Source organism: Pan paniscus, chromosome 1, assembly GCF_029289425.2.
Source record: "Pan paniscus chromosome 1, NHGRI_mPanPan1-v2.0_pri, whole genome shotgun sequence".
NCBI classification, from domain to species: Eukaryota; Metazoa; Chordata; class Mammalia; order Primates; family Hominidae; genus Pan; species Pan paniscus.
Window position 1 is genome coordinate 107,358,860 of NC_073249.2, and position 26,974 is coordinate 107,385,833.

Here is a 26,974-nt window from a genome sequence, read left to right on the forward strand (position 1 = left end):
GTTTCACTGTGTTAGCCAGGATGGTCTTGATCTCCTGACCTCATGATCCACCTGCCTTGGCCTCCCAAAGTGCTGGGATTACAGACGTGAGCCACTGCGCCCGGCCAGTTATGACTAAATATTTGATAGTTACTGCTAGGTAAAGAAAGTACGCTGCTAGACTCAGCAGAAATTTTAAATTATAACAGCTTATATTGAAGATGAGCTTGGCACTTCAGATTAGCAACAGAATTATGGGCATAGACCAAATGATCTTTTTACTATTAACTATTTCTTTTTGAAAATTGGGACAAGCCTTTTTGTTGGCAAAACTTAACAATATTTTAGTGCTTAGCCTTATGGCCAATCTCTCAATCAACAATATTGCAACACATTACAAAGGTGTTACTGAACCAAAATATTTGTTCATTTCTTTCCAACTCCTTTTTGTTACATTTTTACCTGGATTTCCCAACAGTATCCACAAATTGATACATCCAAACGAAGCATCTTCCTCCATGAACCTGCTTCTCCTTCAGTAATTCCTATCTTTATATAAGTTACACTCCAATTTTCTCGTTCCAATTGTGTAAATACCCTTGTTGCCTACCCAAAGATCATTTTCCCTACCTTTCTTACAAACAAAAACTTCTTTGGTTTGAGCATTAATGTGCTCAGCCAAAAAACAGCATTTGCTAGATTCCTTTGTGGCTAGAAGCGGCCATTTGACACAGCCTGGCCAAAGTGATGTAAGCAGAATTGCTGGGTGGGATGTCTCCAAAAGTTCTTTTAAAAGGGACCAGCTCAGCTGGCATATGTTTTGCCTTTTGCCCTTCCTCTTCTTCCTGCCTGAAAAAGGAAATATGTGGATAGGGGCCTCCAAACCAACCATTGTTTTAACACAAATGGTGAGCAGGACAAGAGCCACATGAAGACTATCTGAACAGAAACAAATAATTAGGGTCCCTGATGGCATCCTAAAGCCACCATATTAGTTCAGGACTTCCCATATTTAGAATTCTTGTTTAATTAAGGAATTTTTTTAAGAGACAGGGTCTCACTATGTTGCTCAGGCCAGGGTGTAGTGGTTATTGACAGGAGTGATCCTACTACTAATCAGCACAGGAGTTTTGACCTGCTCTGTTTCAGACCTGGGCTAGTTCACTCCTTAGGCAACTTGGTGGTCCCCCGCTCCTGGAGGGTCACCCTGTTGATGTTGAAATTAGTGTGGACACTTGATCAGCATAGATTGCTATAGCCCAGAACTCCTGGACTCAAGTGATCCTCCTACCCAAGCCTCCTGAGTAGCTGGGAGTACAAACATGCATCACCATACCCAGGAAGACTTCTTGATACATAAGAAAAATGGTTGGGCGCAGTGGCTCATGCTTGTAATCCCAGCACTTTGGGAGGCCGAGGCAGGCAGATCACGAGGTCAAGAGATCGAGATCATCCTGGCCAACATGGTGAAACCCCGTCTCTACTAAAAATACAAAAATTAGCTAGGTGTGGTGGCGCATGCTTGTAGTCCCAGCTACTCGGGAGGCTGAGGCAGGAGAATCACTTGAACTCGGGAGGTGGAGGTTGCAATGAGCTGAGATCACACCACTGCACTCCAGCCTGGTGACAAAGCAAGACTCCATTTAAAAAAAAAAAAAAAAAAGGAAAAGTAAATTTGTTTTAGTCACTGATTAGTCAGGTTTTTTTTAATTATTAGAAGCCAATGTAATTCTACCTGATAAGTCATGAGTTACCTCAAAGTTGGATAATTGCAATAGATTCCTAATTATTTCCCCTGCCTCCAATCCATATTGCATAATACCACCAGGTTAAATCTTCTGAAAACACCACTTGATCATTATATTCTCAGTTCGGAAACATTCAGTGACTCTTTTTTTTTGAGATGGAGTCCTGCTCTGTCACCCAGTCTGGAGTGCAGTGGGGTGATCTTGGCTCACTGCAACCTCTGTCTCCTGGGTTCAAGCGATTTTCCTGCCTCAGCCTCCTGAGTAGCTGGAATTACAGTGCACGCCACCACGCCTGGCTAATTTTTGTATTTTTAGTAGAGACAGGGTTTCACCATGTTGGCCAGGCTTGTCTCGAATTCCTGGCCTCAAGTGATCTGCCCGCCTCGGCTTCCCGAAGTGCTAGGATTATAGGCATGAGCCACCGTGCCTTTATTTTTATGACTTTCTTAAGAAAGTTTTTATGTAAGTAATCAAAAATGTAGTTCAAGAATGTTTATTGTAGCTAAACCTTTATAATAGTCAAAAGGTAGGAAAAACCCACACGTCTACAATAAAAGATTGAATAAAGCATGGTATAACCATAAAATAAAATGCCACACAATAAAATAATGATGTAGATGAATACATATTAACATGAAAAACATTCACAAAATGTTATTAGTGAAAATAATATTACAACAATGTATATATAGTATAATCTTGTCTTTGTAAAAAAAGAAAAGTATTAATTTACATATCACTCTAGGCATTGAAAGCAGCTTGTGTAGTTTACACTCTTACTCTTTCTGGGTAGTGTGATGATGGTGATTTTTACCCCATTCTTTTGGCTTATGTACATTTTCTGCCATGAACAAGTATTATTTCTATCACCAAGAAACAAACTCTAAATTTAAAGGAAAACAATAATAAAAATCTCAATTGTATCATCATCCGCAGCCTTCAAGGAAAATGCCCAGAAATTCCCCCTAATGGGAAAAGTCTATCTACTCATTCTTTTTCTCTAATTAAGCATGCTTTTCTTCAGGCACCAGCATATAAGATAAACTAGCCTCACTGAATTCTATTTTTGTTTTAGTTTTAGCAAAAATATTGTTTTCTATGTCTTTTTTTAAAATTATACTTTAAGTTCTGGGGTACATGTGCAGAACGTGCAGTTTTGTTACATAGGTATACATGTGCTATGGTGGTTTGCTGCACCCATCAACCCGTCACCTACAGTAGGTAGTTCTAATGTTATCCCTCCCCTAGCCCCCTACCTGTTTTTTATGTCCTTTAAAATGATTGGTGTGCAAATATTTCAGCTATATCATGGACCACATCAGTTGGAGCTAACCTAGGGACTTAACCATTGTTTACAACATTATTTTAGTGGAAATCATTCTAAGATCCAAATATCAAATTTACAAAGGTACTTTTTAAATAGGAGATTTCTTGTAGTTCATTGAGTTGGAGATACCTGAGGCTCTGTGGGAAGCAGATGACGCTGTACAGGACTTAACTGTACACAGATTACTGTGCCTGGCTCCTTGTTGTCCAGAAAGCCTTTAACTCCATTCTGCTATAGCAGGTCTCTCTCCTTGCTGTGAAACTTGCTGGGGCTCCCACCTCTTTCCAACCTGTTCATCACCCCACATCCTTCAATGCCTCAATGCCCACAGTAAGTTGTGGTTGAGAAGACAGCATACCCAAGAGTTCTGTGGGGCTGAGGGTGACCATCGGTAAACTGCCAGCTCCATTTTTTTTGTTACATTGCTTCAGTGGGAGCAGTTCTGAGTTCATTACAACTTCCAGTTTAGGAATAGAACTGGAACATAGTTGCCAGCAGCAACTATAGGTTTTGTCATCCTCTTAGAGGTGTGTAACAATTCCTTTATACTTAAGGAATGCGTTTTGGTTTGGAGCATAACCAAACCTGTGGAATGATGAGGAATTTCATGCTACTTTACTGCATTCAGTCTAATTTTCCTGTCAGTAATAATTTCCCACACACGCCTAAAAATAAAGAAGTCAAATTTTTGAGACACATCCTTTTCCGTGAGACAAACTGACTTTATTTCCTGTCTCTGGAATGGAAATGAAATTCAGCAATTTGCTTTAAACAAAACAAGCTGTACTTCAGCAGTGTACTATGTTCTGTTAGAGGAGAGAGGGAGGGAGGCGTACTATGGGGTCCCTGCAATAAAAACAGTGTTAGATAGTGTTCTAAGTTATTGTTTCTTGTTGATGTTGTTTATACTATATATTATTTATACTATATATATATTCATACTATATATATATTATTTAATTTTCACAATAGTCTTTTGAAGAACTATTATTTCTTCCATGTTACAGTTGAAAAACTTCAGGTATGGAGAGGTTGACTTGCTCAAGGTCATACAACTAATAAGTGGTAGAAGTGGCATTCAAGGCAAGGTATTCTGGCTCCAGAGTGGGGGCTCTTAAGCACTGTATTATACACCATCTCACTATTATGTAGAGTGCAATGAACATGATTGTGTCTATAGAATATTGGGATCTGGACTAGACATGAGGATGTGATCTAGTGATTCCCAGTTTGATAGATGGTTGTAGAAGTAGATTGGTGAAGTCAAGTGGTTTTCATAGTTTTACGTATGAAATCTTTTTTTTAAACTAAAGATTTTTTCCCCCCACTAGAGACAGGGTCTCACTCTGTGGGCCAAGCTGGAATGCAGTGGTGCTATCATAGCTTACTGCAGCCTCAAACTCCTGGGATCAAGTGACCCTCCTGCCTCAGTTTCCTGAATAGCTAGGACTACAACAGGTGTGGGGGTAGCTAAGTTTTAAAACATTGTAGAGACAGGGTCTTGCTATGTTTCCCAGGCTGGTCTTGAATTCCTGGCCTCAAGCGATCCTCCCACCTTGGCCTCTCAAAGTGCTAGATTCCAAGTGTGAGCCACCATGCCCAGCCTCAAACTAAATCTTGAATGAAAGCCTAAAATGAAAGAGATGAACGTGGAATTAATCTGGTGTGAAACTTGTTGGGAACTCCCACTTTTCCCCAACCTGCTCTTCACCCTACCTCCTCCTCCTTCCTTGAAGTTGGGGGACAAGGGAGGAGGAGCAGAACCACAGCCGTTCAGCCTCTCTGCAAAGTCTCCTTTACACTCCAAGGACTTTGAACAGCATGGTTTAAAAACTACTAGTGGCTGGGCATGGTGGCTCATGCCTGTAATCCCAGCACTTTGGGAGGCTGAGGCAAGCAGATTGCTTGAGCTCAGGAGTTCGAGACCAGCAGGGGCAACATGGCAAAACCCCTTCTCTACAAAAAATCAGCTAGGCATGGTGGTGCACCTGTAGTCCCAGCTACCAGGAAGCTGAGGTGGGAGAATTGCTTGAGCCTGGGAGGCGGAGGTTGTAGTGAGCTGAGATGGAGCCACTGCACTCCAGCCCGGGTGACAGAGCCAGACCCTGTCTCAAAACAAAAACAAAAACAAAACAAACAAAAAAAACCTACTAGTGAATCAAAAAAAGCAGATTCTGGAAATCGGGAGACCTGGGTTTGAATTTTAGATAAAATCAATACATTTTTAGGGGATTCAGTTTTCTCATCAGTAAAATGGAGATGATTCCTACTTGATATGGATGTGAAGGATAAAATAAGATATGCAAAAGCACTTTGACATTTTTGAAGCAATATAAAAATATTGGTTTCTGTTTCTACATAGCCTTGACTTGAAAAGGAGAGGCCCAAGTAGCAGTGAGTTGTGAGTCAGTATATGCTGCATCTTGGATAGCCAAGAGGACTTGCAGGAAAATCAGGGAAGGTGACTATGGACAGTGTCCAGAGGTCAGCAGCCAGAACACTGAGGTTAAACGAGCTATATCACAGTAAACCCCGTCCTTCACCTTTGAAATAATCACAAAATTGCAATTAAGAAATTTTGTTTTAGAGGTTTCTGGGGAGACTCAGTAGAATATAAAAGATTCATAAGGAACCAGTATCTGTCAGATTCACTGCTGTATGCCCAGAGCAGCACAGGGGCTAGATACATAAATAAATTAGGTAGGAAAGTCTTAAGGAAAATGTACCAAACCAGTGTAACAAAAACATTTTGTTAGGGCTTATGGCTATGCCTCACAGGGGATCCAAATATGGTTCTCTTAGAGAAACACAGGCCTTGGTAATTCTACTTCATATGCCATGCTAGTTTTATTTTGAACTTTAATAGTAAATGTCAAACCCCTCAGCTTCACAGCCAAAACAAGCATACACTTAAAAGATCTCTTCTTCTAACTTTCAACATGTCTTTACACTTCATACCATTGATTTACAAAAATATTCCTATCAGGAATGTTGGGTCTCAGTTATAAATGTGAATTGATTTATAAGAAAATGTTTTAAAATCAAGTGCAAGTTTTCTTTCAGACTTAATTACAATCCACACATTTCAAGCTCCTATAGAAAGTATCAATAGCGCCAATTGTACCATGTCCACAGCATCCATTCTGGAAGATTGCTTTTCCTAACCTGGGTATTTCAGGCTGCTGCAAATAAAGAAGCCTGCTAGTAGGCAACTGCTAGCTACAACCACATCCTCCCCTATCAGACATGTAGCTACATGCCTCTATCTTTAGAAACATTTAATAGCACGCTAAGTCCCAGTGTTGCAGGTGCTACCCATTTTTACTTCATATGGCTTCTACGAGTTGATGGTAATCTGAATTTATACTAGTTAAGAGACTAAGTTCATTCCTCCCCTTCATTCCCCATTCCCACTCCCGCCCTACCCCCAACACCAGTAGTTTATAATAGACTATTTCGGTGCAAGTGTGAAGTAAATCATATGGTAGAATTCAACTGCAAATAAGAATGGTCAACTCAACTCTTGGTTCATGAATCTGAACTCTCTTATGTTCCTTTTGCAACTGGAAAGAATATTTCTCTCTATTTTGTAAGTTCCTGAAGTTCCAGCTGTCTTTTATTAAGGTAAAGGGTCACATTTCACTGCCCAGTTACTTTTAAAAGCATTACAAAGCATACCCTTCCCACTTGGAAACTGGACATTGATTCTCTCTGTGCTCTCATGGAGCTGGACATCCTCAGTTTTGCGAAATGATCACTAGCAAGGCCTCTTGGCCTCTTCTCATGTATTTATGGGTATCAAATAACTCATGCAACTATGTTGGCCTTTCAGTGACCTTAAATATTGCTTATGAGAACAGAAACCTTAATAGCACAGAGATGCACAGGAGGTTCCCTCATATTCCAAATAAACAAGCTTCTTTAGGTACCTTCTCATTATTTGTTTCTGTAGCTTTATTTTGCTGAACAGAACAGCAGTTCTCACCAGAAAACGTCCTTTCCTCTTTTCCGTGATTAGAGGGTCAAACATTAGAACAAATTTTTGTAAAATGTATATGAAAAAGAAATAGAACTGTGGACTTTGTATGTTTCTCTCTCAAACTATCACCTAGGTCTCTATATGAGGTGATAGGTTGAAAGATACAAATTCCCTAATTCTATTTCTTTTTCAAATACATTTTATAATTAAAATATTTACTCTTTCTAGTTGTCCTAGCTAGAAAAAATATTGTCATTTAAAATTGGTTTTCCCAAGCTTACTTCAGCCACATGTTAATGACCTACCTTCCCTGCCTCCTTTTCCGAAAAAAAAGTGAAAAAAAATTTTGATGTCTTTGGTAGAGTAAACCAAGGTCTCCAAAATTAGTATTCCAGTGTTAGTTGAAAATGCCTAGGTTTGATATTATTCTTTTTAAAGTCTCCTTAAGGTTGGGAAATCTGATATATCCTAATTCAACTCTTCTATTTTGCAAGTGAAGAAACTGGGCCGGCGTAGTAAAATTATATTGGGCCTCAAGTTCTCCAGCCCCTAGCATCAATGCTCCTCCACCTATACCAAGATTGCTAGATTGTGCAGTAATGCAAAAATGAGACAAAAGAGCTCCAATGGCATCTTAATGTATGCAAATCTGACAAATAGCTATGAATCATCCCCAAGGTAATACTTTAAAGCAGGCTTTGATATATTTGATGTTATGATGAAATGAGGAACTCAGATATTCCAACACTTCCAAATGTCACATCCAAAAGTTTGAAATTAATATTAGCATTCTATAAAGGCACTTCAGTGAATATAAGAATTATGACTAAGCCAAGAACTTCCAGTTTTTATTTTTTAAACATCATTTAACAAGAAAAACATTCAACCAAATTAAAAAGAACTAGGTTGGATTAATTTACAATAAAATAATCAACTTAAAATATCGGCCCTTCCATTTAGGGCCAAGGAGGCCAATATTTCCTGTTTAAACAGCAGAATTGCACAATTATTTTTACCTATATTTGATGGCACAAAAAAATAAAAGCCTTACAACTTCCACGGACATCCTCCCCTCCCTCCAGAGCAGAGTTCATACAATTCCATCTTAGGTCAGTACTCAGGCTTTAAAAAATCATCTTACATTTTGAAATATAATACAACTACTCTGATAACAAGAATACTTTTAAAACAATTCTTATAGAAAACAAATACCTTAGATAATTGTGTGGCACATTAGACTGCTCAAAGAAACAGCAAAGATGAAAAATAATGTACAAGAATTATAGTCCCTTGTTTATAGAAACCATCCAAATAAAATATTTTCCCTAATTTTCCTCGCTTCTTATAATTTATTAGCAGAGATGAATTACAAGAAGCAGAACGCACCATTTTTTGGTTCTTGGTTGTAGCTGCCAGCTTAGGAGTTCATGACTATAAATATAAAGCAAATATGATTATGCTCACAAGTTCTGGAATGGTTAAAAAACCCAGATATCTCTAAAGTGTTTCTCTATCCTTGCTTTCAAGTCATGACAAAAAAATTCACAGCAGTTTAAAGGATGGTGAAAGACTAAACATCGGCCCACTAAAATAGAGATTGATTTTACCTATTACACTCCTATAGTAAAAATTGTAATAAGTATGATATTGTATTAAGTAACATTCTATAGTAAGCTGTTGGAGCAAATACAGCATTTAACAGGTTCATTTACAGATCCGGCATGGTAGCCTTCAGACAGAACATCTTATTTTCACACTCTTGAACATGTAACCTTTAAAAAAACCAAAAGGAATATGTAATTTATGACAGCTGGCCAGGCACTTAATTTGGGGAAAGAGAAGGATTTTGAGGTAAACTAGAATTCTTTTCAGCAATCACAAACATAGCCTAAAAACCACGTTTTATACCACACTGAAGTTATTCAGCTTTTAACTATAAGTTTGTCACTCCTTTGTGCCAAAATTCACATCTAGGTGTAACTTTTTTTTTGGAGACAAGTCTCTCTTGTCACCCAGGCGGGAGTGCAGTGGCACGATCTCTGCTCACTGTAACCTCCACCTCCTGGGTTGAAGTGATTCTCCTGCCTCAGCCTCTCAAGTAGCTGGGACTACAGGCACGGGCCACCATGCCTGGCTAATTGTAACTTCTTAAGGTATTCAAAGAACATACTCAAGTCTGAATTTTGGCCCCATTTAGAAACTTCTGTGCTTAGAACATACTTGGAAAACTCTAAGTACATACATACAAGGGCTATTGGCACAAGAGCCCAAGATGAGTAACTATCTTTCTCCCTAATTTGACATCAAATTTAATAGATTTTTAAGAAAAAGAATCACTGCCAATCACAGACATTTAAAAAAAAATGACTGAGGTGATAAGCCTCAGGAAAATTACAGAGTAACACTGCTCCAGAAGGAGCAGAAACAGAAAAGCAGAATTTCCATTTACAAATGATGACAGTACTGTGAAAGCTCCCAGAATTAGCAGTAAGAAGCACAACTCTGCAGGTTCATTATACTCTGGACACAGTATACGTTTCTTCTCTTCTGAATTTCAAGGTAATATGACATTTGCTTAATAAATGAAAATTCATAATATAGAAGATGGAGGACCTCAGTAAGTATTTAGATATTAAAGACAGGAACAAAGTGGCCATTTTGGAATTAGTCTTTTATCAAAAGTTATCCAAGTCTATTTTTCATGAGAATTACCAGGGTATTATCTGCAAATTAAAATGCCAAGCCTCCAAATCCTCATAGGTATCAATTAATTATATTTTCCATTCCTGTCTCAACAATTTCAACTTCCTGTTTTGAGCAAACTCATCAGCTTAGATTTATCAACATCTTGTTTTAAACCCTTCAAAGAACATTATGAATAAAGAGAATTTAAAACGTTTTTCAGCTGAGACATCCTCATTCTCAAATGAGAATATTGGCTTAATTCAGAGTTTCTACATGGCTAAAAGAAAAAAAAAATGTTTAAATATGTGATACTGAGTTTTCCAGTCATGGTAAAGGGTTTGTGCTAACTGACCTCTTCTTTCCTTGCAGGGCTAACTGCAGCTACCTAGCAAAATTACTAGCTGGAGTTACTGGTGCAATGAGCAAATGCAGAAGAATTTCTTTCTCTGTGATGCTAACTGGATTGTTCAAGTTTTGAAACTGTGACCCTGGTCCATTAGCACCATGCTTTACTCAACTGAAATAATCAAGCCCCTATTGCTGTGGGGGAAGCTGTAGAGGGTGGGGTGAGAAGGGGATTGAGGGCAATTATATACATCATTAAGATACCATGATATACAGTGAAAATGTAATTTGTTAATATACTATATTTGAGGTTTGAAAATCACTGATCACAGCTATTAAATAACAATGCACCAAAGTTTTACAATATTTGAACATCTGCAAATGCAGAGCTTTCTGGTATGACACAAATTTGAATACAAATGGAAGTTCATTGAATATTAGGTTTATCAGTAAGCTAGGGGAAACAAATTACATACATTGTATAGGCAGTAACCTATGAAAAAAGTGGAGATTAGGTAAAAATTAAGTGAAATTATTCATATGCTTTCAGTTTCATCTTTCTCCTGGGAAAGCCCCAAAACAGGCTTCTGGAAAACCAATTTCATACATGTACAAAATGGCATCTGCTCTCAAATAGATATAGCTTTCCTTCAATGGTAGATAAGTCACAGACGTATCTCAGACATTCATTTCATGCATAAGGATTTTTGAGACATCTATTCCACTGAAATATTATAAAGGAAGTCTACAAACCACTTCTAGGAAAAAGGCACTTCACTGTGAAAGTTGGATTTAATTACGTCAAAGTTGTGAAGACTAGGATAGACTCAAAATTCAGTATTCATTTTTGTATTTATGAATCTAGAGCAGATGCCAGTTTAGAGAATAGAGCCGATAACATTATAAACAAACCAAACAGCAATAATAACTATATTCTTGGCAAAACAGTAATTTATGACATTTCTCCAAAAATTAGCATAGTTCTAAGTTCAACAGTAAAAAGAAAAAAAAAAATCACCAGCAGTTGCTACTTTAGAGCTCAAGACACTGTTTTCAATAGAATTTCACGTTTGCGGTTTGGTTCTCTGTTTCAGACATGAACTGCTTTTCAGATGAAAAACCTGGGGTGGCAGAGGTGTGTTTGTGCTGTGGAAGAACCCAGGGCAGAAAAATAACAGGGAGTAACAAGAGGTGCATTCTCTGGTCAGACAGCCAAGTGAGGAGGTAGTTATTCTGAGAACTTCTCAAATAGAGATTATTGTACTAAACTACTGAGAGCTGGGGAAGTAGCAGGAGCTTCTCTGTGAGACTGAAGATAGCAACAGGAATACTTCTCCTCCAGGGAAGTCAGGACCAGGGTGTCAGTGCAGCTGAAATAGAAACAGAATTTGTATAAGTGACACATTCAGAGTATAAGAAAAACAAGTATACAAAATTAACAGGAATGAGAATACATTTCCAAACTTGTCCTACCTTGAAAGTGGCTCTTTTCTGACAAAACTTTAAAAGTATCTGTAAAAAAAGAACAGAAACCATGTCCTTATTAACTAGTTTCAAAGTAGTGATCCTTCAAATTCCTGGTCATTGCCAGGAATAGGGTATGCCTACATTTCATAAATAATGTCTTATAATTTCTAATGTTACCAAAAATATAAAGATACCTGTGGAATAATCAAATGTTTTAAACACTTTAGACCTCAGTACTTTCAGAAAGGGTGTCATATGGAAAATGTGCAGAAGAGGATAGGCAGAAACTCAAAAAACATATAGACAATAACACCAGCACTCCTCCAAATTGCCCAATACTATATACTAAGATTTGTAATTGTGCCAAGAAACCATATGCTCACCTTGTTACATCACCACACATGGCAATCCCATACAACCCTGAGTCCCATCATCACTGCTGTTGAGTTTTTTCATTCGGTACTGGCGTATTTCTCTTACCAGTGTGTAAAAAGCATCTTCAACACCCTATAAAAGGAAAAAATGAAAAAAAAAGAGAGAGCTAGCTTAACGGACACAATCCAAATTATAAGCTCTCTTGCATTTGTATCTCTTTATGTGGACATAAGATTCCAATTACTAAACGAATAGCTGATAAAATAAAATATGGTGATTTAAGGAAGAGAACACTAAATTTCACATTCCTATTGAATCACAAGAACAGGCTGATATAAAAATGGCACATTTTGCCAAATAAACATTCATGCAAAGGAAAAGGGTAATGTGAGAAACACGGAACAAAACTACATTAAACTAAAGACTCCATTCAGGAGGCTTAAGCCCTAAACGGGCTGGTGTTGACAGAGAAATAACTAACGTTTATAAATATTTTTAGTCAAGGATCTTCCCAAGAAATATTTGTGGATGTTAATGCAGGAGTAAACATGCCATAACAGAATATTAGTAAGTTCATTTTGGGTTTAAACAAGCGTTAAGAAAAAGAACACTACTAAAAATGACTAACAACAGGCCGGGCGTGGTGGCTCACGCCTGTAATCCCAGCACTCTGGGAGGTCCAGGTGGGAGGATTGCTTGAGGCCAGGAGTTCGAGACCAGCCTGGGCAACATGGTAAAACCCCGTCTCTACTAAAAGTACAAAAATTAGCCGGGCATGATGATGCGCCCATAGTCCCAGCTACTTGGGAGGCTGAGGCAGGAGAATCACTTGAACCCAAGAGACAGAGGCTGCAGTGAGCTGAGATCGATCACACCACTGCACTCCAGCTTAGAAGACAGAGTGAGACTCTGCCTAAAAAAAAAAAAACATAAAAAAATAAAAATGAAAAAAATGCATAACAACAAAGAATATGAATATGGATCACATCTCTACCAGAGTTAATCAACTGATGCAAACTCTTGCACAAATGCTGAAAGCTGTACCATACCTGTCTGGTCTTGGCTGAGGTTTCAATGAATGGAATCCCGTAACTCTTGGCCAGTTCGTGGGCTTGTTTTGTATCAACTGTCCTTGTTGGCAAATCACACTTGTTTCCCACTAGCACCATAGGTACATCATCCGAGTCTTTTACTCGCTTAATCTGCTCCCTAAAAACGGGAATATATTATCAGAACATAAGAAAAACAAGATTAGGCTGGGTGCAGTGGCTCATGCCTGCAATCTCAGCACTTTGGGAGGCTGAGGAGGGCAGACTGCTTGAACCCAGGAGTTTGAGATTAGCCTGGGCAACATGGCAAAACCCGGTCTCTACAAAAAAATATAAAAATTAGGCTGGGTGCAGTGGCTCATGCCTGTATTCCCAGCACTTTGGGAGGTTGAGGTGGGCAGATCACAAGGTCAGGAGTTCAAGACCAGCCTGGCCAATATGGTGAAACCCCATCTCTACTAAAAATACAAAAATTAGCCAGGTGTGGTGGCAGGCGCCTATAGTCCCAGCTACTCGGGAAGCTGAGGCAGGAGAATCGCTTGAACCTGGGAGGCGAAGATTGCAGTGAGCCAAGATCACGCCACTACACTCTAGCCTGGGCGACAGAGTGAGACTCCATCCCCCCCAACCCCCCCCAAAATATATATATATATAAATATATATAATATATAAAAATAAATATATATAATATATAAATATATATTTATATATAATTTATAATATATAAATATATATAATTTACACATATAAATATATATTTATATATTTATAAATAAAAAATATATATACAATATATATTATAGCTGGGTGTGGTGGCGCATGCCTGTAGTCCCAGCTAATTGGGAGACTGAGGTGGGAGGATCACCTGGGTCCAGAAAGGTCAAGGCTGCAGTGAGCCATAATTGTTCCACTGCACTCCAGCCTGGGCAACAGGAAAAAAGAAAGAAAAGAAAGGGAAGAAAGAAAAGAAAAGAGAAAAGAAAAAGAGAAAGAAAGAGAGAGTGAGAGAAAGACAAGATTTCAGGAAGGAATAAATGGCTAGGGCAAAAAAGAAACTAGCAAATTTTATGTAGCCCTATTAACTTCTAGTATTTTTGCTTTTTTCTACCACTTAGAGAAGACATTGTATACTAAGGAGACTGCTTTAGACTTGTTGCAGCAGCCATCAGGAAGCCATAAGTACAAGCTCACCTTCTAATGGGAGTGGATGGGTATTTTATCCTGACACATGACCTAGTGAGGCTCCTGGATTCTCCAAAGAGCTTGGCTCTGGATTTAATTGGCAACTAGAAATCACCCTTTAGATTAAGGTCTAAAGTATAAAAAGTGAAGCTCACTGTTGCTAAATAACTAGGTGTGACAGTATTTAATGGAAGGCAGTCTATCACTTTTCAAGATGGGTGGTGCTCAAACATTTTCTTCAAATAAATTGTAGATGAAGCTGGGCATGGTGACTCCCGCCTATAGTCTTAGCACTCTGGGAGATTCAGGTGGGAGGATCACTTGACCTAGGAGTCCGAGACCAGCCTGGGCAACATGGTGAAACCTTGCTTCTACAAAAAATACAAAAATTAGCTGGGCATGGTGGCACATGTGCCTGTGGTTCCAGCTACTCAGGAAGCTGAGGTGGGAGGATCCCTTGATCCCTGAGAGGTTGAACCCTGAGAGTGTCATGCCACCGCACTCTGGCTTGGGCAACAGAGGGAGACTCCATCTCTAAAAAACTAAAACAGGCCGGGCACGGTGGTTCACACCTGTAATCCCAGCCCTCTGGGAGGCCGAGGCGGGTGGATCACCTGAGGTCAGGAGTTTGAAACCAGCCCGGCCAACATGGTGAAACCCCATGTCTACTAAAAATACAAAAAAAATTAGTCGGGCATGGTGGTGGACGCCTGTAATTCCAGCTACTCGGGAAGCTGAGGCAGGAGAATCTCTCGAACCCGGGAGGCGGAGGTTGCAGTGAGCCGCGATCGCACCACCGTACTCCATCCAGCTTGGGCAACCAGAGCGAAACTCAGTCTCAAAAAAACAAAAAAACAAAAAAAAAAACTAAAACGAAACATTGTATCTGGAAGCCCAAGCGACAAAATAGAAAACATAAGAACTGCTCTTAGTAAAGGGAGGCTGAAGCATCTAGAACTCCTGACAGCACCCCTTTCAATGACATGTAAGACACACCACACAGCACACCTGGGAAACAATTGCTTTAGATTGTCTTGACCAACACAATCCAACAGTACTTTATGTGATGATGGAAATGGTCTATATCTGTACTGTTCAACATGGTACCTACTAGTAGCTATTGAGCATTTGGTGGTCAAGGAACTAATTTTTAAATTTTATTTAATCTTAATTAACTGTAAATAACCACATACTGCACAGTACTGTTTTAGTCTCTACCCCTGGATTACCCACAAAGTCATGTATCTGAACTACATTCCACTGGCTATTTGCAAAACTGTGCTTGATGGTAATAGCCTACATTAAGGGATAAGACAGCCTAAAGTACCTGGACCATGTCACTGTCAGGTTACTACTGATTTTTACATTAAACAAGCCTCTTTGAGGATCCATGGGAAAATTTCCTTCTAGTCTGAGCAACTTAACGGCTTTCAGCATACAGATACTGAATCTTTCAGCTGGCTACTTTCCTTTTCACAACAGTGACCAAATTTGTAGTCCACCTTTAGAAAGTCACTGGAACTTCATGCACAATCACAGAATATGCTCACTCCTAAATTTGTTTATTTTACCCTTATTTTTTTGGTCTCACTTAAGCCTATTTTTCATTAATTTTATCTTGCTCTACTATATGCATTTTCATAAGATGTTTTAAATACTCTTTGGTTTGAGCTAAGGCATATAGAAAAATGAATAAATTTCTTATAAGAAAGAAGAAAAATGACTTCTAGAAATTCAAAAAACATTTATTAGATGCATGCCAAGTGTGGGCATTTTATTAAGTACTGCTATTACTTTTAGACAAAAAAAAAATGGGAAGTACAACAGGTTAGGAAAAGAACACTTGAATTCAGTGTTGGACCAATCTGCTTTTGAGAGCAGACATCTTCACATGGATAGAAAATAAGCCAAGACTCAAGCCTTTAGGCAGAACACTTAAGTAGCATTTACTGTGTGCCAGGCACTATTCTGAGTGATTTGCGTATTTATTAAAACTGTAATCTTCACAACTCTATGAGGTAGGTATTATTATTTCCATATTATAGGTTAGGAAAGCCACATAGCCCCTGAGTCACGTCGCTAATAAACAGAGCTAGGTTTCAATCCAGGCAGAGTTCTCATTCTTAACCATTATATTATTCTGTTTAAGAACACTGTGCTAAGAAAAAGGAGCTTTGGGTTTTTGGTCCTGGCTCTGCTACTAATAACAATCCTGACTCCAAAACCTAACAAACGACATTCTGAACTCTGTTTCTGATTCTGCAAAATAAGAATATTGTACTACAATTTTTATGGTCCAATCTAGCTTTGAAACTTTATGGTTCTATGGACAAAGTCTATCTTTATGTTCCCTTGCTTTGTTTTCATCTTTATGGACTTCCTATTTGCTTACTCCTATCATTTTATTTTTTATTTTTTTTGGAGACAGAATCTTGCTCTGTTGATTAGGCTGGAGTGCAGCAGTGCAGTGGAGTAAGCATGCCTCGACCTCCTGAGCTCATGTGATCCTCCCACCTCCGCCTCCCGAGTAGCTGCCACCATGTGTGACTAATTTTTTTATTTTTATTTTTGTAGAGACAGGGTCTTGCTCTGTTGCCCAGGCTGGTCTCCAACTCCTGGGCTGAAAGTGATCCTCCCGCCTTGGCCTCCCAAAGCACTGACATTCCAGGTGTGAGCCACTGTGCCTGGCCTATCTTTTCCATTACATACTGAAAGATGTTTCTTGGAGATGTTTTCCTCTCTGAAATTCCTTTGTGATCTCAAATTACAACAACTCTGGTTCCAAGTCATTCCCAGTAGCAAGCTTCACTTATGTATTATCAAACTTTATAGTAACAGTATATTATGTAAAATAAATTCCAGTATTAACTTTCAGTAATTACCCTAGATTCTCAATGTCAAACAACCTAAAACCAACTCTTCCCATAATTAAAAAGCTCTATCTTCCCTAGTGTGGTAACCTCATTTCCCCATAAAGATTCAGAACACAAAGATCATCCTTTCAGAGAAAATAATGCTCTTAGTACCTGTAGAGGTTAATATCCGCAAATGACTTGCTATTATTGATGGCAAATACACAGAGGAAGCCTTCGCCTGTCCTCATGTATTGGTCTCTCATGGCACTGTACTCTTCTTGTCCAGCTGTATCCAGTATGTCCAACAAACAGGTTTCACCATCTATAACCACTTGTTTTCTGTAAGAATCCTGGGGGTGTGGAGGGTAAGGGGGCAGGGAGGGAGGGAAGTTCAATTTTTATTAAAAACCACAGGGAATACAATGCTATTGCCAAGGTTAAATAAGCATCTAACTATTCAAGCCCATTTCTGCCTATCTGGTTTGTCCCTCAAATTGCTAGTATATAATCACAAACAAAAAGTATCCAATATCACCCTACATAAAAGAAAACCCACCAAATTCTATATGCCTGCAGAAAAGAAATATGGTCACTCTGTTCCTGGAAAAGATTAAGAAAACACAGTAACTCAAATGACAACTCTACTGCAGCCAGGAGGCTACAGATTAAGTACCTAGTGTATTTCACTAAGCTATGAACTGGACTGTTTTATTTGTGCTGTTTATTTTACTTAAAGAAATCTAAACATACCTCCACCAATTATAACCTGGCCCTATATACATCATTTGTGTTTATGACTAAATATACAAATACCTTTGTTTCAGAGAAGGTTTTTTTTTATCATGACAGATGTACCTTTGGGAAATATTCCTGAATCAAATTCTTAAAGGTTCCAAACAAGGTATAGTTATGATTAATTTCTCAGGAAGACAAACATGCATAGATCATATAAAAAATACTTTCATTTTGGTTTTATGGCAACAGGACTTTTACTTGTATTTTAATGTCATCACACTTGGAGAACTCTCTGGAGTACTGGAAGTGCTCTATACTGTTATCCGGGTGGTAGCTACATGACTATATAGAAACGCAAAAAGCACTGGGCTGTAGACATAAAATTTATGTATTTTACTTATGTAAATTGCTCAATAAATCAAACATTTAAAAATATTTAATTAAAATATTAAACATTTCATGTAAAATATTAAAGCTGTTAAGCTCAAAATAAAGATTTTGCCAAGGGTTAGCAACCAATTTTTTATAGTGGCTACATTAGAGTTAGTTTGCATCAATTAAACACGAGTAGCCAGATGGGAGGGAGGCCAGGTGTTGATTAAAATAATCTCTAAAGTTAGGCATTTCTAAACTGAACAAAATTACAAAACCCTTTATTTATTTATCTATTTATTTATTTTTTGAGACGGAGTCTCGCTCTGTTGCCCAGGCTGGAGGTCTGTGGTGTGATCTCGGCTCACTGCACCCTCTGCCTCTTGAGTTCAAGCGATTCTCCCACCTCAGCCTCCTGAGTAGCTGGGATTACAGGTGCGTGCCACCACACCCAGCTAATTTTTGTATTTTTAGTAGAGACGGGGTTTTACCATGTTGATCAGGCTGGTCTTGAACTCCTGACCTTGTGATCCGCCTGCCTCAGCCTCCCAAAGTGCTGGGATTACAGGCGTGAGCCACCGTGTCCGGCAAAACCCTTTATTTAAAGAGCCTTAGGTGCCACTTACTGAAGACAATCTGTACCATGAACTCTCATAATAACAATAGAATCCCTAAGTACTATTACATAGTGCTTTACCATTCATAAATAACTTAAATATATTATTTAACTTTCCATAACATCCCTGTGTGGTAGGCAGGACAAGTTTATGGTAATTTAAAACATGAGGAAAATGAGGTTGGGAGAGATTCAGTTGCTCAATATCACACAACTAAATAAACTGCAAACAGGGACCAAAATCCTAGGCATAAAGACTAAAAATCTCAAGTTCTTGCTACTCCAATCATCTGGTCTCAGCTGCTTCAACTAGCTAATAAATAAATATTGAAGAACACTCATCTCTGAATCCTTTATCTCCATCCTATTATCTCCCATACAATCAGACAGTCTCGCTACTATGGCCTGTGTTTCTCATGTAATAGAGCCGTTATATATGAAGAAACTCATGAATGAACTCAACACTGAGTTTGCAATAGTTTACAGAACTGTTAAAAACTGGACAGGTTTTAGAAACTTCAGCAGCTAATAAAAATGAACTGTTCTCTATAAACACGTTAAGCTTATTGCATAACTGAATGTATACCCAAAATAACTTTTTACTTTCTCTCCTCTTATTCCTTTAATACAGAATATGGGTAAAGATGATCCGACAAGTGAGAGACAGGATCAGGTCAGCGGGCTACCACTGGGCCTCACCTCTATGGTGGGATCATATTCATCTACAAAGTGGTTCTGGATTAGCTGGATTGTCAGTGCGCTTTTCCCAACACCACCTGCTCCAACCACCACCAGTTTGTACTCAGTCATTTCACACCAGCAAGAACCTGTTGGAAACCAGTAATCAGGGTTAATTGGCGAGCCACATCTACAGTACTTTAAAGCTTTCTATAATCAATAGAAATGAAAACCCTAGTGTGACCTTCCATTTGGTTCTTAAAGTGACTAGAGAACGCAAAAACACTGGACTAACATCGGCCTCACACTTCTGGAGTAGTTTTCTAGCAACCCCCATCCTTAGCTATTTTTCAACAGTCCTTGGGCCCCGCCCTCAGCCTAAGCAATGGAAATCCCCCTTACTTTTACTCCCCGAAGGCTTCTCTGCTCTAGCAGGAAGCCTCCAGGCCGCAACTCCTTCCCATTCTCCCTGTCTCCAAAGATCTCCCCACGTAGGCACCAAATGGAAGGACCCCCGCCCAAGGCCTTTGTCTCCAGCTGACAGATTCTGCTCGATTTCTGGCATCAGTGAAACGCCTGAACATTCCACAGCCCAAAGCCGAACACTATGCATGAGATAAACTTACCTCAAGCTCCACTGCCTCTGCTTTGGACAGATTTAGGACCACAGCCGGGAAAAATGTTGGAGACCCCGGAACCGCCATGAACAGCCCCCACCAAGGAGCGGCACTTCCGGCCCCGCCCGCTACGTAATCAGTCGGCGCCCCAGGCGCCTGAGTCCCCGCCCCGGCCACGTGGGCCTCCGAACCACGAGTCCTGCGGCAGGCCGCACCCAGACCCGCCCCTCCCACACGGGACGTTTCAATAATGAAAGCGCTAGGTGCTAGTGTCTCAAAAATCAGTAAAACTTTATTCGCTTCCATTCTTTCGCCATTAACAGAAAACTGGAGAAAGCAAAAATGTTTTGTGTTTACAAAGATAAACGGCCTCTTTACCCAGAGATCAAAACCTCAAACGACAAGGGGGAAGATAAAACCGCCCTCCCCCACATCCCCTGAGCTGACCCTTGTCATCTTAGACAAAGCCTTCAGTCCACTGGCCAGGGACCCTGTATATGGCCAATTCAAGAAGAGGGCCAAGAAATCAGACCCATCCATTCCCGTGATATAAAGTTGAACAGAAGCTACACCAAGGGTCAAGTGTCTGTATTTTACAGGACACAGTAACCAGGCGGCTACTTATAAAAAAAACAAGATTCATTTCAGGCACAACCTTTTTATTTTTTTTTTGTTTTGTTTTGTTTTTAAATCAGTAAAAGAAACCGGGTCCTAGAAGCTGCAGTGATCTAAGCAGCAGCAAGTTTGTGCATTCATTTTTTTTTTGTTTAAATATGTTTAAATTATCACACTGCTGGCACTCCTCATTTGCATGAAATTCTGCACCATACCTACTAATTGTAGTAAAGTTACCCCCCAACCCACGAAAAAAAACCTACTCTGGAAGATAATTTTCACTGAAATATAACCAAACTTCTTTAAGTGGATTGTGACAAGATTATAAATGATATGAAAAATAACATTTTAAAATTTGGCCATCAACTTTAAGAAATGGTTTGCCTATACAAATTTTTGTAATTTTTAAAAGATAATATATTCTACCCTCATATGGTCCTCAGAATTAAAGCATAATGAACAGGAAGAAAAAGGAAAAGAATGCAACTGAGTGCTAAGGCAGAACATCTTGCCAGAAGTAATTAATGAAGGTAGAGTATATAATGAAAAGTGCAGAATTTCATAGGGCCAACAAGGTAACAGTCTATATTTTTCACTTACACAGGCAAAGTGGATTCTGCAATTACCAGTTGCGTTAAATGCACCAAATAAAGCTCCTAAAATTGATACTATAAGGCGCCACCTTAAGTTTTTCCAGGCTGCAACTGTGCATTATTTAAAATGGTTTTCTTAAATTTATTTATTTTTTTAAACATAACACGAGGAAGGTGTTAAAACTGGTGTAATAGCTCAATAGAATAAGTATTCCAGATTTCGGGAGGGATGAAGAGGGAGATACTCAGAACCCTTCACCAGATTCCCCCCAACTTGATCATAGTGGATTAATGGTGTGCTTTGTGGATGTGGTTAGTCAATGACACCAGCTTGACGGATCTTTCTTTCTGCACCAAACCCCTGTGGGGGGAAGAAAAAAAAAACCCTGCAGTTAATGATTTGAGCGCACAACAATCATAGTACATTCACTATTCCGAAATGAAACTACAAAAGCATTATTTTTAATCATCTTATGCAGTACTAATTCTTTCCTAGAGGAGAAAATCCACAGTAAGCACTCCTGACCCATTCATTACCTAAACTGTCTTCAAAGCATCAAGAAAAGAAATGTGCTTCTTACTATAAGCAACCATTAGGTTAGGGGGCTGAACCAATGTGTAGAAAGTCCTAACTAGTTATAAGCAATATGGAAGTCTCCCTGCTTCATTAAGTTTCCTGACCTATTGTTTAAATAGGACCACATATTTTATGTTGGTCTATCAGTTGGCCTCCCCCAAGCCTTGTATGCCCTCATACCATTGAGTTATCTGGTCCCCTTGGCTGACGAAGAACCATTAGACGAGGAGCACTGGCATCATCCAGAGTGATATTCTTCAAGCGATTGACCAACCGATCAGGTCGAGGAGCTGCAACAGCCTTGGGGCCCTCACTGTAATTAAGTCAAAAGATGAGAAGAAACCACACTTGGTGGGCAGACAGCAAGCACTTGCAAAGGAGTGTGTTTTCCACCTAACTGCCCAAATGACTCACTTTTTATGATGGGACTCTTGCCTCATATACCTAGCTAGAAAGACAAGACAGACAAGTTTGTTTATGTATTATTATCCCCAACTCAAGGTCCCAACTTAATAGGAATGGAAGGAATCATTTGCAGACCCTAGACTTGAATGCAATCAGAGTGACCAGTTCCACAGATGCATAAAAAAACAAGGTAGCAGATGTGGTAGCTAACACCTGTAATCCCAGCACTTTGAGAGGACAGGGCAGGAGGAACACTTGAGCCCAGAAGTTCGAGATCAGCCTGGGCAAAACAGTGGGACCATGTCTCTACAAAAAATAAAATTGGCTGCATGTGGTGGCGCATGCTTGTAGTCCCAGCTACTGGGGAAGCTGACGTGGGAGAATTGCTTAGGCCCAGGGGGTTGAGGCTGCAATGAGTCGTGATAGCGCCTGGGTAACCGAGTCAGACTGTGAGACTGTCTCTGGGGAAGCAAAGCGGCATTATGAATCAGCATGGCTAAACTATTAGAATTTTAAGTAGCATATAACCTAGAAATGACTTAATGGAAGAAAAGGAATTTGGCAAAAATTTTAAAAAACATGTACTACACAATCTTTTTGTATTCAACTAGAAGTAGGAAGTATCAAGAAATAGTAAGTGGCAGAAGACAAGGCACAGAAAAGTAATGTGACAAAACAGAGACTATAAAGTTGAGACACTCCAGGGTAGTTACTAATCAAACCACAACAAGAAAACTCACCAGACTCGCCAAACATTACAGGCGCTGCACTTGCCAGTGCGCTGATTAAGAATCACTGAGAACTCCACCTCATCTCCTGCCTGTAGCTCAATGCCATCCTGAACTTCTTTCACATGGAAAAAGAGCTTCTTGCTATCTCCTACTTCATAGTTAATGAAGCCAAACTGAAAAAAAAAAGTAGGTAAAAAAGAGAGGGCATGCCACACCTCACTCTGAATGAAGCACAATGCCTGCCCCTATCTAAAAGGATGTATAAAACATGGTATTAATGTTGATACTCCAGTCCAGCTGCCTGTGGCAAAACCTGTCAGGGAAGAAATGTATCTCTGAAAGTGCCATTCACTATATCACAAACTTGAACCAAACAAATAAAACTTGCCTTGTTCCTTCGTATATTATGAACTAAGCTTTTTGAATTAAGCAAACTCATCAGGAAGCTGTTACTTCAACATATATATTGTTTGGATCCCCTCTAGAATTAAGCTGGGTTATAGTAGCAGCCATACAAAATGTTATTATTCTCTGTACTGATGAAAAACATTCTGAGGACTCAGATTTCCCTGAGATCTCAGGAGTAAGACTAAGTTTGTTTGCCCTAAGCTTATTTTTTAAGTACTTTTGAACATGGTTTCTGTGTTTGTGTGATATGCAAAAGCAGCTCTAAGCAAAAGTGTACAAAACCATATAGTCCTTCTATTCTGGAAATCTCACCTCTAACTTATTTTCCCCATTGCGTAATATTAGTTACTAATACCAATCTTACTTTCTCATTGCTAATATAGTCACTTTTTGTGTAGTTTTCTGTTTTTATTAAGCTACCTCAAATGACTGAAAAAAGGTGAAGTAGAAATAAAAAACAAATGAATGTTGATGATTTCCCCTTGGCTGAAAATATTTGAAGGTTTTGGTTACCAACTCATAGAAGGATCAAATTCAGATACAGAGATGCTGGAACTTACCTGATCTTTCACACATTCCACTGTGGCCCTGCGCAGGGGTGTGATGTTGTAAGCCATAGTTTGTGCATTTTGGCCCAGGACACACAATTGGAACTTGACGCTCTCCCCTTTCTGCAGGCAATCCCCTTTGTTGGCCATCCCAACAATGCCAAATGGATAGACCTCACCTTTCATATCGCCTGTAAAACAGGTACAAAGTCTAAAAGCTGGTATTTCACAACAGTCCTCTGCTGATGATCCTAGGAAGTTTATATAGCTGCTAAAAATGTGTTATGTTACTTAAAATACATATACATTTTTAGTACTCAGAAGTTTCACCTTAAAGCTTAAATGAAATCCTAAATGTTAAATACTACCATGGAACCAAATGAGAATGTCACAGCTCCCATCAGTACTTTATTAGCTGATGAACAATTTTAAACTGCATTTATAAATTAAAACAAAAAATACTGTCATTTACAATCCCATTGCCTAAATTTTAAGCACTATGGGTTGCCAATATTCACAGGACTATCTTCTTCCCAAGTTCACAATATGAGCCAACCAAAAATACTTTTGTCCCATACTCAATGAGCCAGTAAACAACTAGGCGGGCACAGGCAAAAACAATTTAGATAAATTTGACACCCCATCTCCTTTTTTTTTGTTCGAATTCTGGCTCCCTCACATAGGTTCCTTTTTCCAGATCAGAGACCAAAAACCATTTTCCTAAAGGGCCAGAGAGTATTATTTTAGGTTTGCAAGTCATCCTGTCTAACCAACTCTGCTGTTGTAGTGAGACAGCAACGAAAAACAATATGTAAACAAATGGTTGTGGCTGTGATCACATAAAAAGGCCACCATATATGCTGAGCCCTGCCCTACAGTATGAAGTTGCCTGGAGCCCGGTGCAGGCTACAGATAAAAACTATGCCAAAGAATTCAGCTGCCTAACAATTTTCAGCATCCAGGTAAATGTACTCAGTCAACAATAGTGGAAAACATGAGAAAAACAGGTGGGAAGCAGAAGCTTCTAACCATCCTCTTGATGATTACAGGGTAAGTGAAGAATTTTTGTCATTGTTATTGTTGAGACAGGGTCTCGCTCTGCTACCCAGGCTGGAGTGCAGTGGCGATCAACGGCTCACTGCAGCCTTGATTTCCTGGGCTCGGGTGATCCTCCCACCTCAGCTCCTGAGTCGCTGGGACTACAGGCACGCACCATGACTGGCTAATTTTTGCATTTTTTGTAGAGACAGGGTTTTGCCATGTTGCCCAGGCTGGTCTCAAACTCCTGGGCTCAAGTGATCTGCCCACCTTGGCCTCCCGAAGTGTTGGGTTTACAGGTGTGAGCCACCACACCTGACTTTTTTTTTTTTTTTTTGAGACGGAGTCATGCTCTGTTAACCAGGCTGGAGTTCAGTGGCATGATTCAGCTCACTGCAACTTCCGCCTCCCAGGTTCAAGTGATTCTCCTGCCTCAGCCTCTGAAGTAGCTGGGATTATAGGCACCCACCATGATACCTGGCTAATTTTTGTATTTTTAGGAGAGACAGGGTTTCGCCATGTTGGCCAGGCTGGTCTCGAACTCCTGACCTTCAGGTGATCTGCCTGCCTTGGCTTCCCAAAGTGCTGGGATTACAGGTGTGAGCCCCTACTCTCGACCCCAGCTGACTTTTAATTTTAAATACAGGAACCAAAAAACTTTGAGGAGATAATCCAAAGAGATCAAGTCATGGGAAGAGTGATTAGAGGAAGCTGGTCTGACCTCATGCAATATCAATAATTACCATTTATGATGCACATACTGATTCATACTTTATAGAACCATCTAAGGCTGAAGGTATTACCATTTTAAAGATGAAGAAACTGAGCTAGTAAAGATTTAAGTTATTTGTCCAAGATTATATGCTAGAACGGTGTCCAGATCTAGGTCTGCCCAACTTCAAAGTCTTAGTATAAGTTACAGTTGTGTTCCTGAATAAAAGAGCTAGTTCTTACCAAGTGGGAAAATGTAATCTGTCTAGTCCCGGGCTTAGAGATGCCTAAACAAAACCCTTGCTTTGGACTATATCCCACCAGGCTTAGAGATGCCTAAATAAAACCCTTGCTTTGGACTATATCCCACAGCCAGTGCTGAAGAATGAGTGGACTGGGAAGTGGGGATGGAAAAGGAAGTAAAAGCAGCACGTTAGGAGATGGAAGGGCAATTTGATGATATATTATGAGTTAAAGTTAGTAGTCCATACTCCCATGGCCTTTTTAGGGGTGTGATGTCATGGCATTTGTTTAAAAATTCATATTTAGAGGTGGGAGAACAGTGGTTTTATGTAGAACAGAAATTCTAAGAATCCCATGTGGTAAAGGAATAGGTTATCAAGGTTCACTTCCTTCTCCCAAATGACCTGCTATTCAGCACTTTATGTTCGCTGACTCTTAGATGATGCAAGGACTTTATTCTCTTTGTAAACCAAGCCATCATCTTTTCTTTTTAAAATTTTTTTATTATTAGTTTTTTTAATAGTAGAGACGGGGTTTCACCATGCTGGCCAGGCTGGTCACGAACTCCTGGCCTCGTGATCCGCCCGCCTCAGCCTCCCAAAGTGCTGGGATTACAGGCGTGAACCACCACGCCTGGCCTACCAAGCCATCATCTTTGGTTGGAATACTCAAGCCCTCATCTACTCCACATCATGTAATTCTGCTATCCGAATCATCTACAGAGTTCTCTCCTATTTCTATAATGTATTTATTTTATGCATACAGATCATACAAAGTTGGCCTTTCTGATGGTGACTGTTGGGGGAACAGCGGCACTGGAACTCTGGGAATTCTTGAAGATAGATGGGGAGAAAAGAAGAAGAAAGTAGAGAATGAAAGGAAGCCTGAGCTAGAAACGAGAAATAGGATCCTCATAGAACTCTAGCTATTAAGAAACAGATTACGTACATATGTGTAGTGTAGGGGAAAGAAAAAACAGTAAACTTTTACAGGAAGCAAAAATACAGAACTGAATGCTTACTGATTTAAATACTAGTGAAGGAACTGAATATTTGATTATCATACACTCAACATTAAATGCTTTGGTTATCAGAGT

General features: G+C 39.4%; 2 protein-coding genes across 22 annotated transcripts in view; both read right to left on the reverse strand.

The window, feature by feature from the left end:
* Positions 1–7,860: 7,860 nt before the first annotated feature.
* On the reverse strand, positions 7,861–20,136 carry NRAS (NRAS proto-oncogene, GTPase). 2 transcript variants are annotated; one of them, XM_034930093.3, is made up of 8 exons: positions 20,019–20,136; positions 19,414–19,541; positions 17,163–17,341; positions 13,820–13,876; positions 12,955–13,114; positions 11,914–12,037; positions 11,537–11,575; positions 7,861–11,433 (listed from the first exon to the last, which is right to left on the reverse strand). In XM_034930093.3, exons 2-6 carry the CDS (start codon positions 19,522–19,524, stop codon positions 11,918–11,920), a joined length of 627 nt encoding a protein of 208 aa, XP_034785984.1. In that variant the 5' UTR covers positions 19,525–19,541; positions 20,019–20,136; the 3' UTR covers positions 7,861–11,433; positions 11,537–11,575; positions 11,914–11,917. The 2 variants fall into 2 exon arrangements, with proteins under 2 accessions (XP_034785984.1, XP_008971793.1); XM_008973545.4 differs by lacking the exon at positions 13,820–13,876.
* Positions 20,137–20,276: 140 nt separating this feature from the next.
* Positions 20,277–26,974, reverse strand: part of CSDE1 (cold shock domain containing E1) — a 41,378-nt gene continuing 34,680 nt past the window's right edge. For all 20 annotated transcript variants that reach the window (XM_003805637.5, XM_003805636.5, XM_003805639.5 and 17 more), the window contains 4 exons: positions 23,899–24,077; positions 22,940–23,103; positions 21,975–22,107; positions 20,277–21,578 (listed from right to left, as the gene is read on the reverse strand). In XM_003805637.5, the coding sequence (XP_003805685.1) occupies positions 21,531–21,578; positions 21,975–22,107; positions 22,940–23,103; positions 23,899–24,077 (524 nt within the window). In that variant the 3' untranslated portion in view covers positions 20,277–21,530. The remainder of the gene's footprint in view (positions 21,579–21,974; positions 22,108–22,939; positions 23,104–23,898; positions 24,078–26,974) is intronic.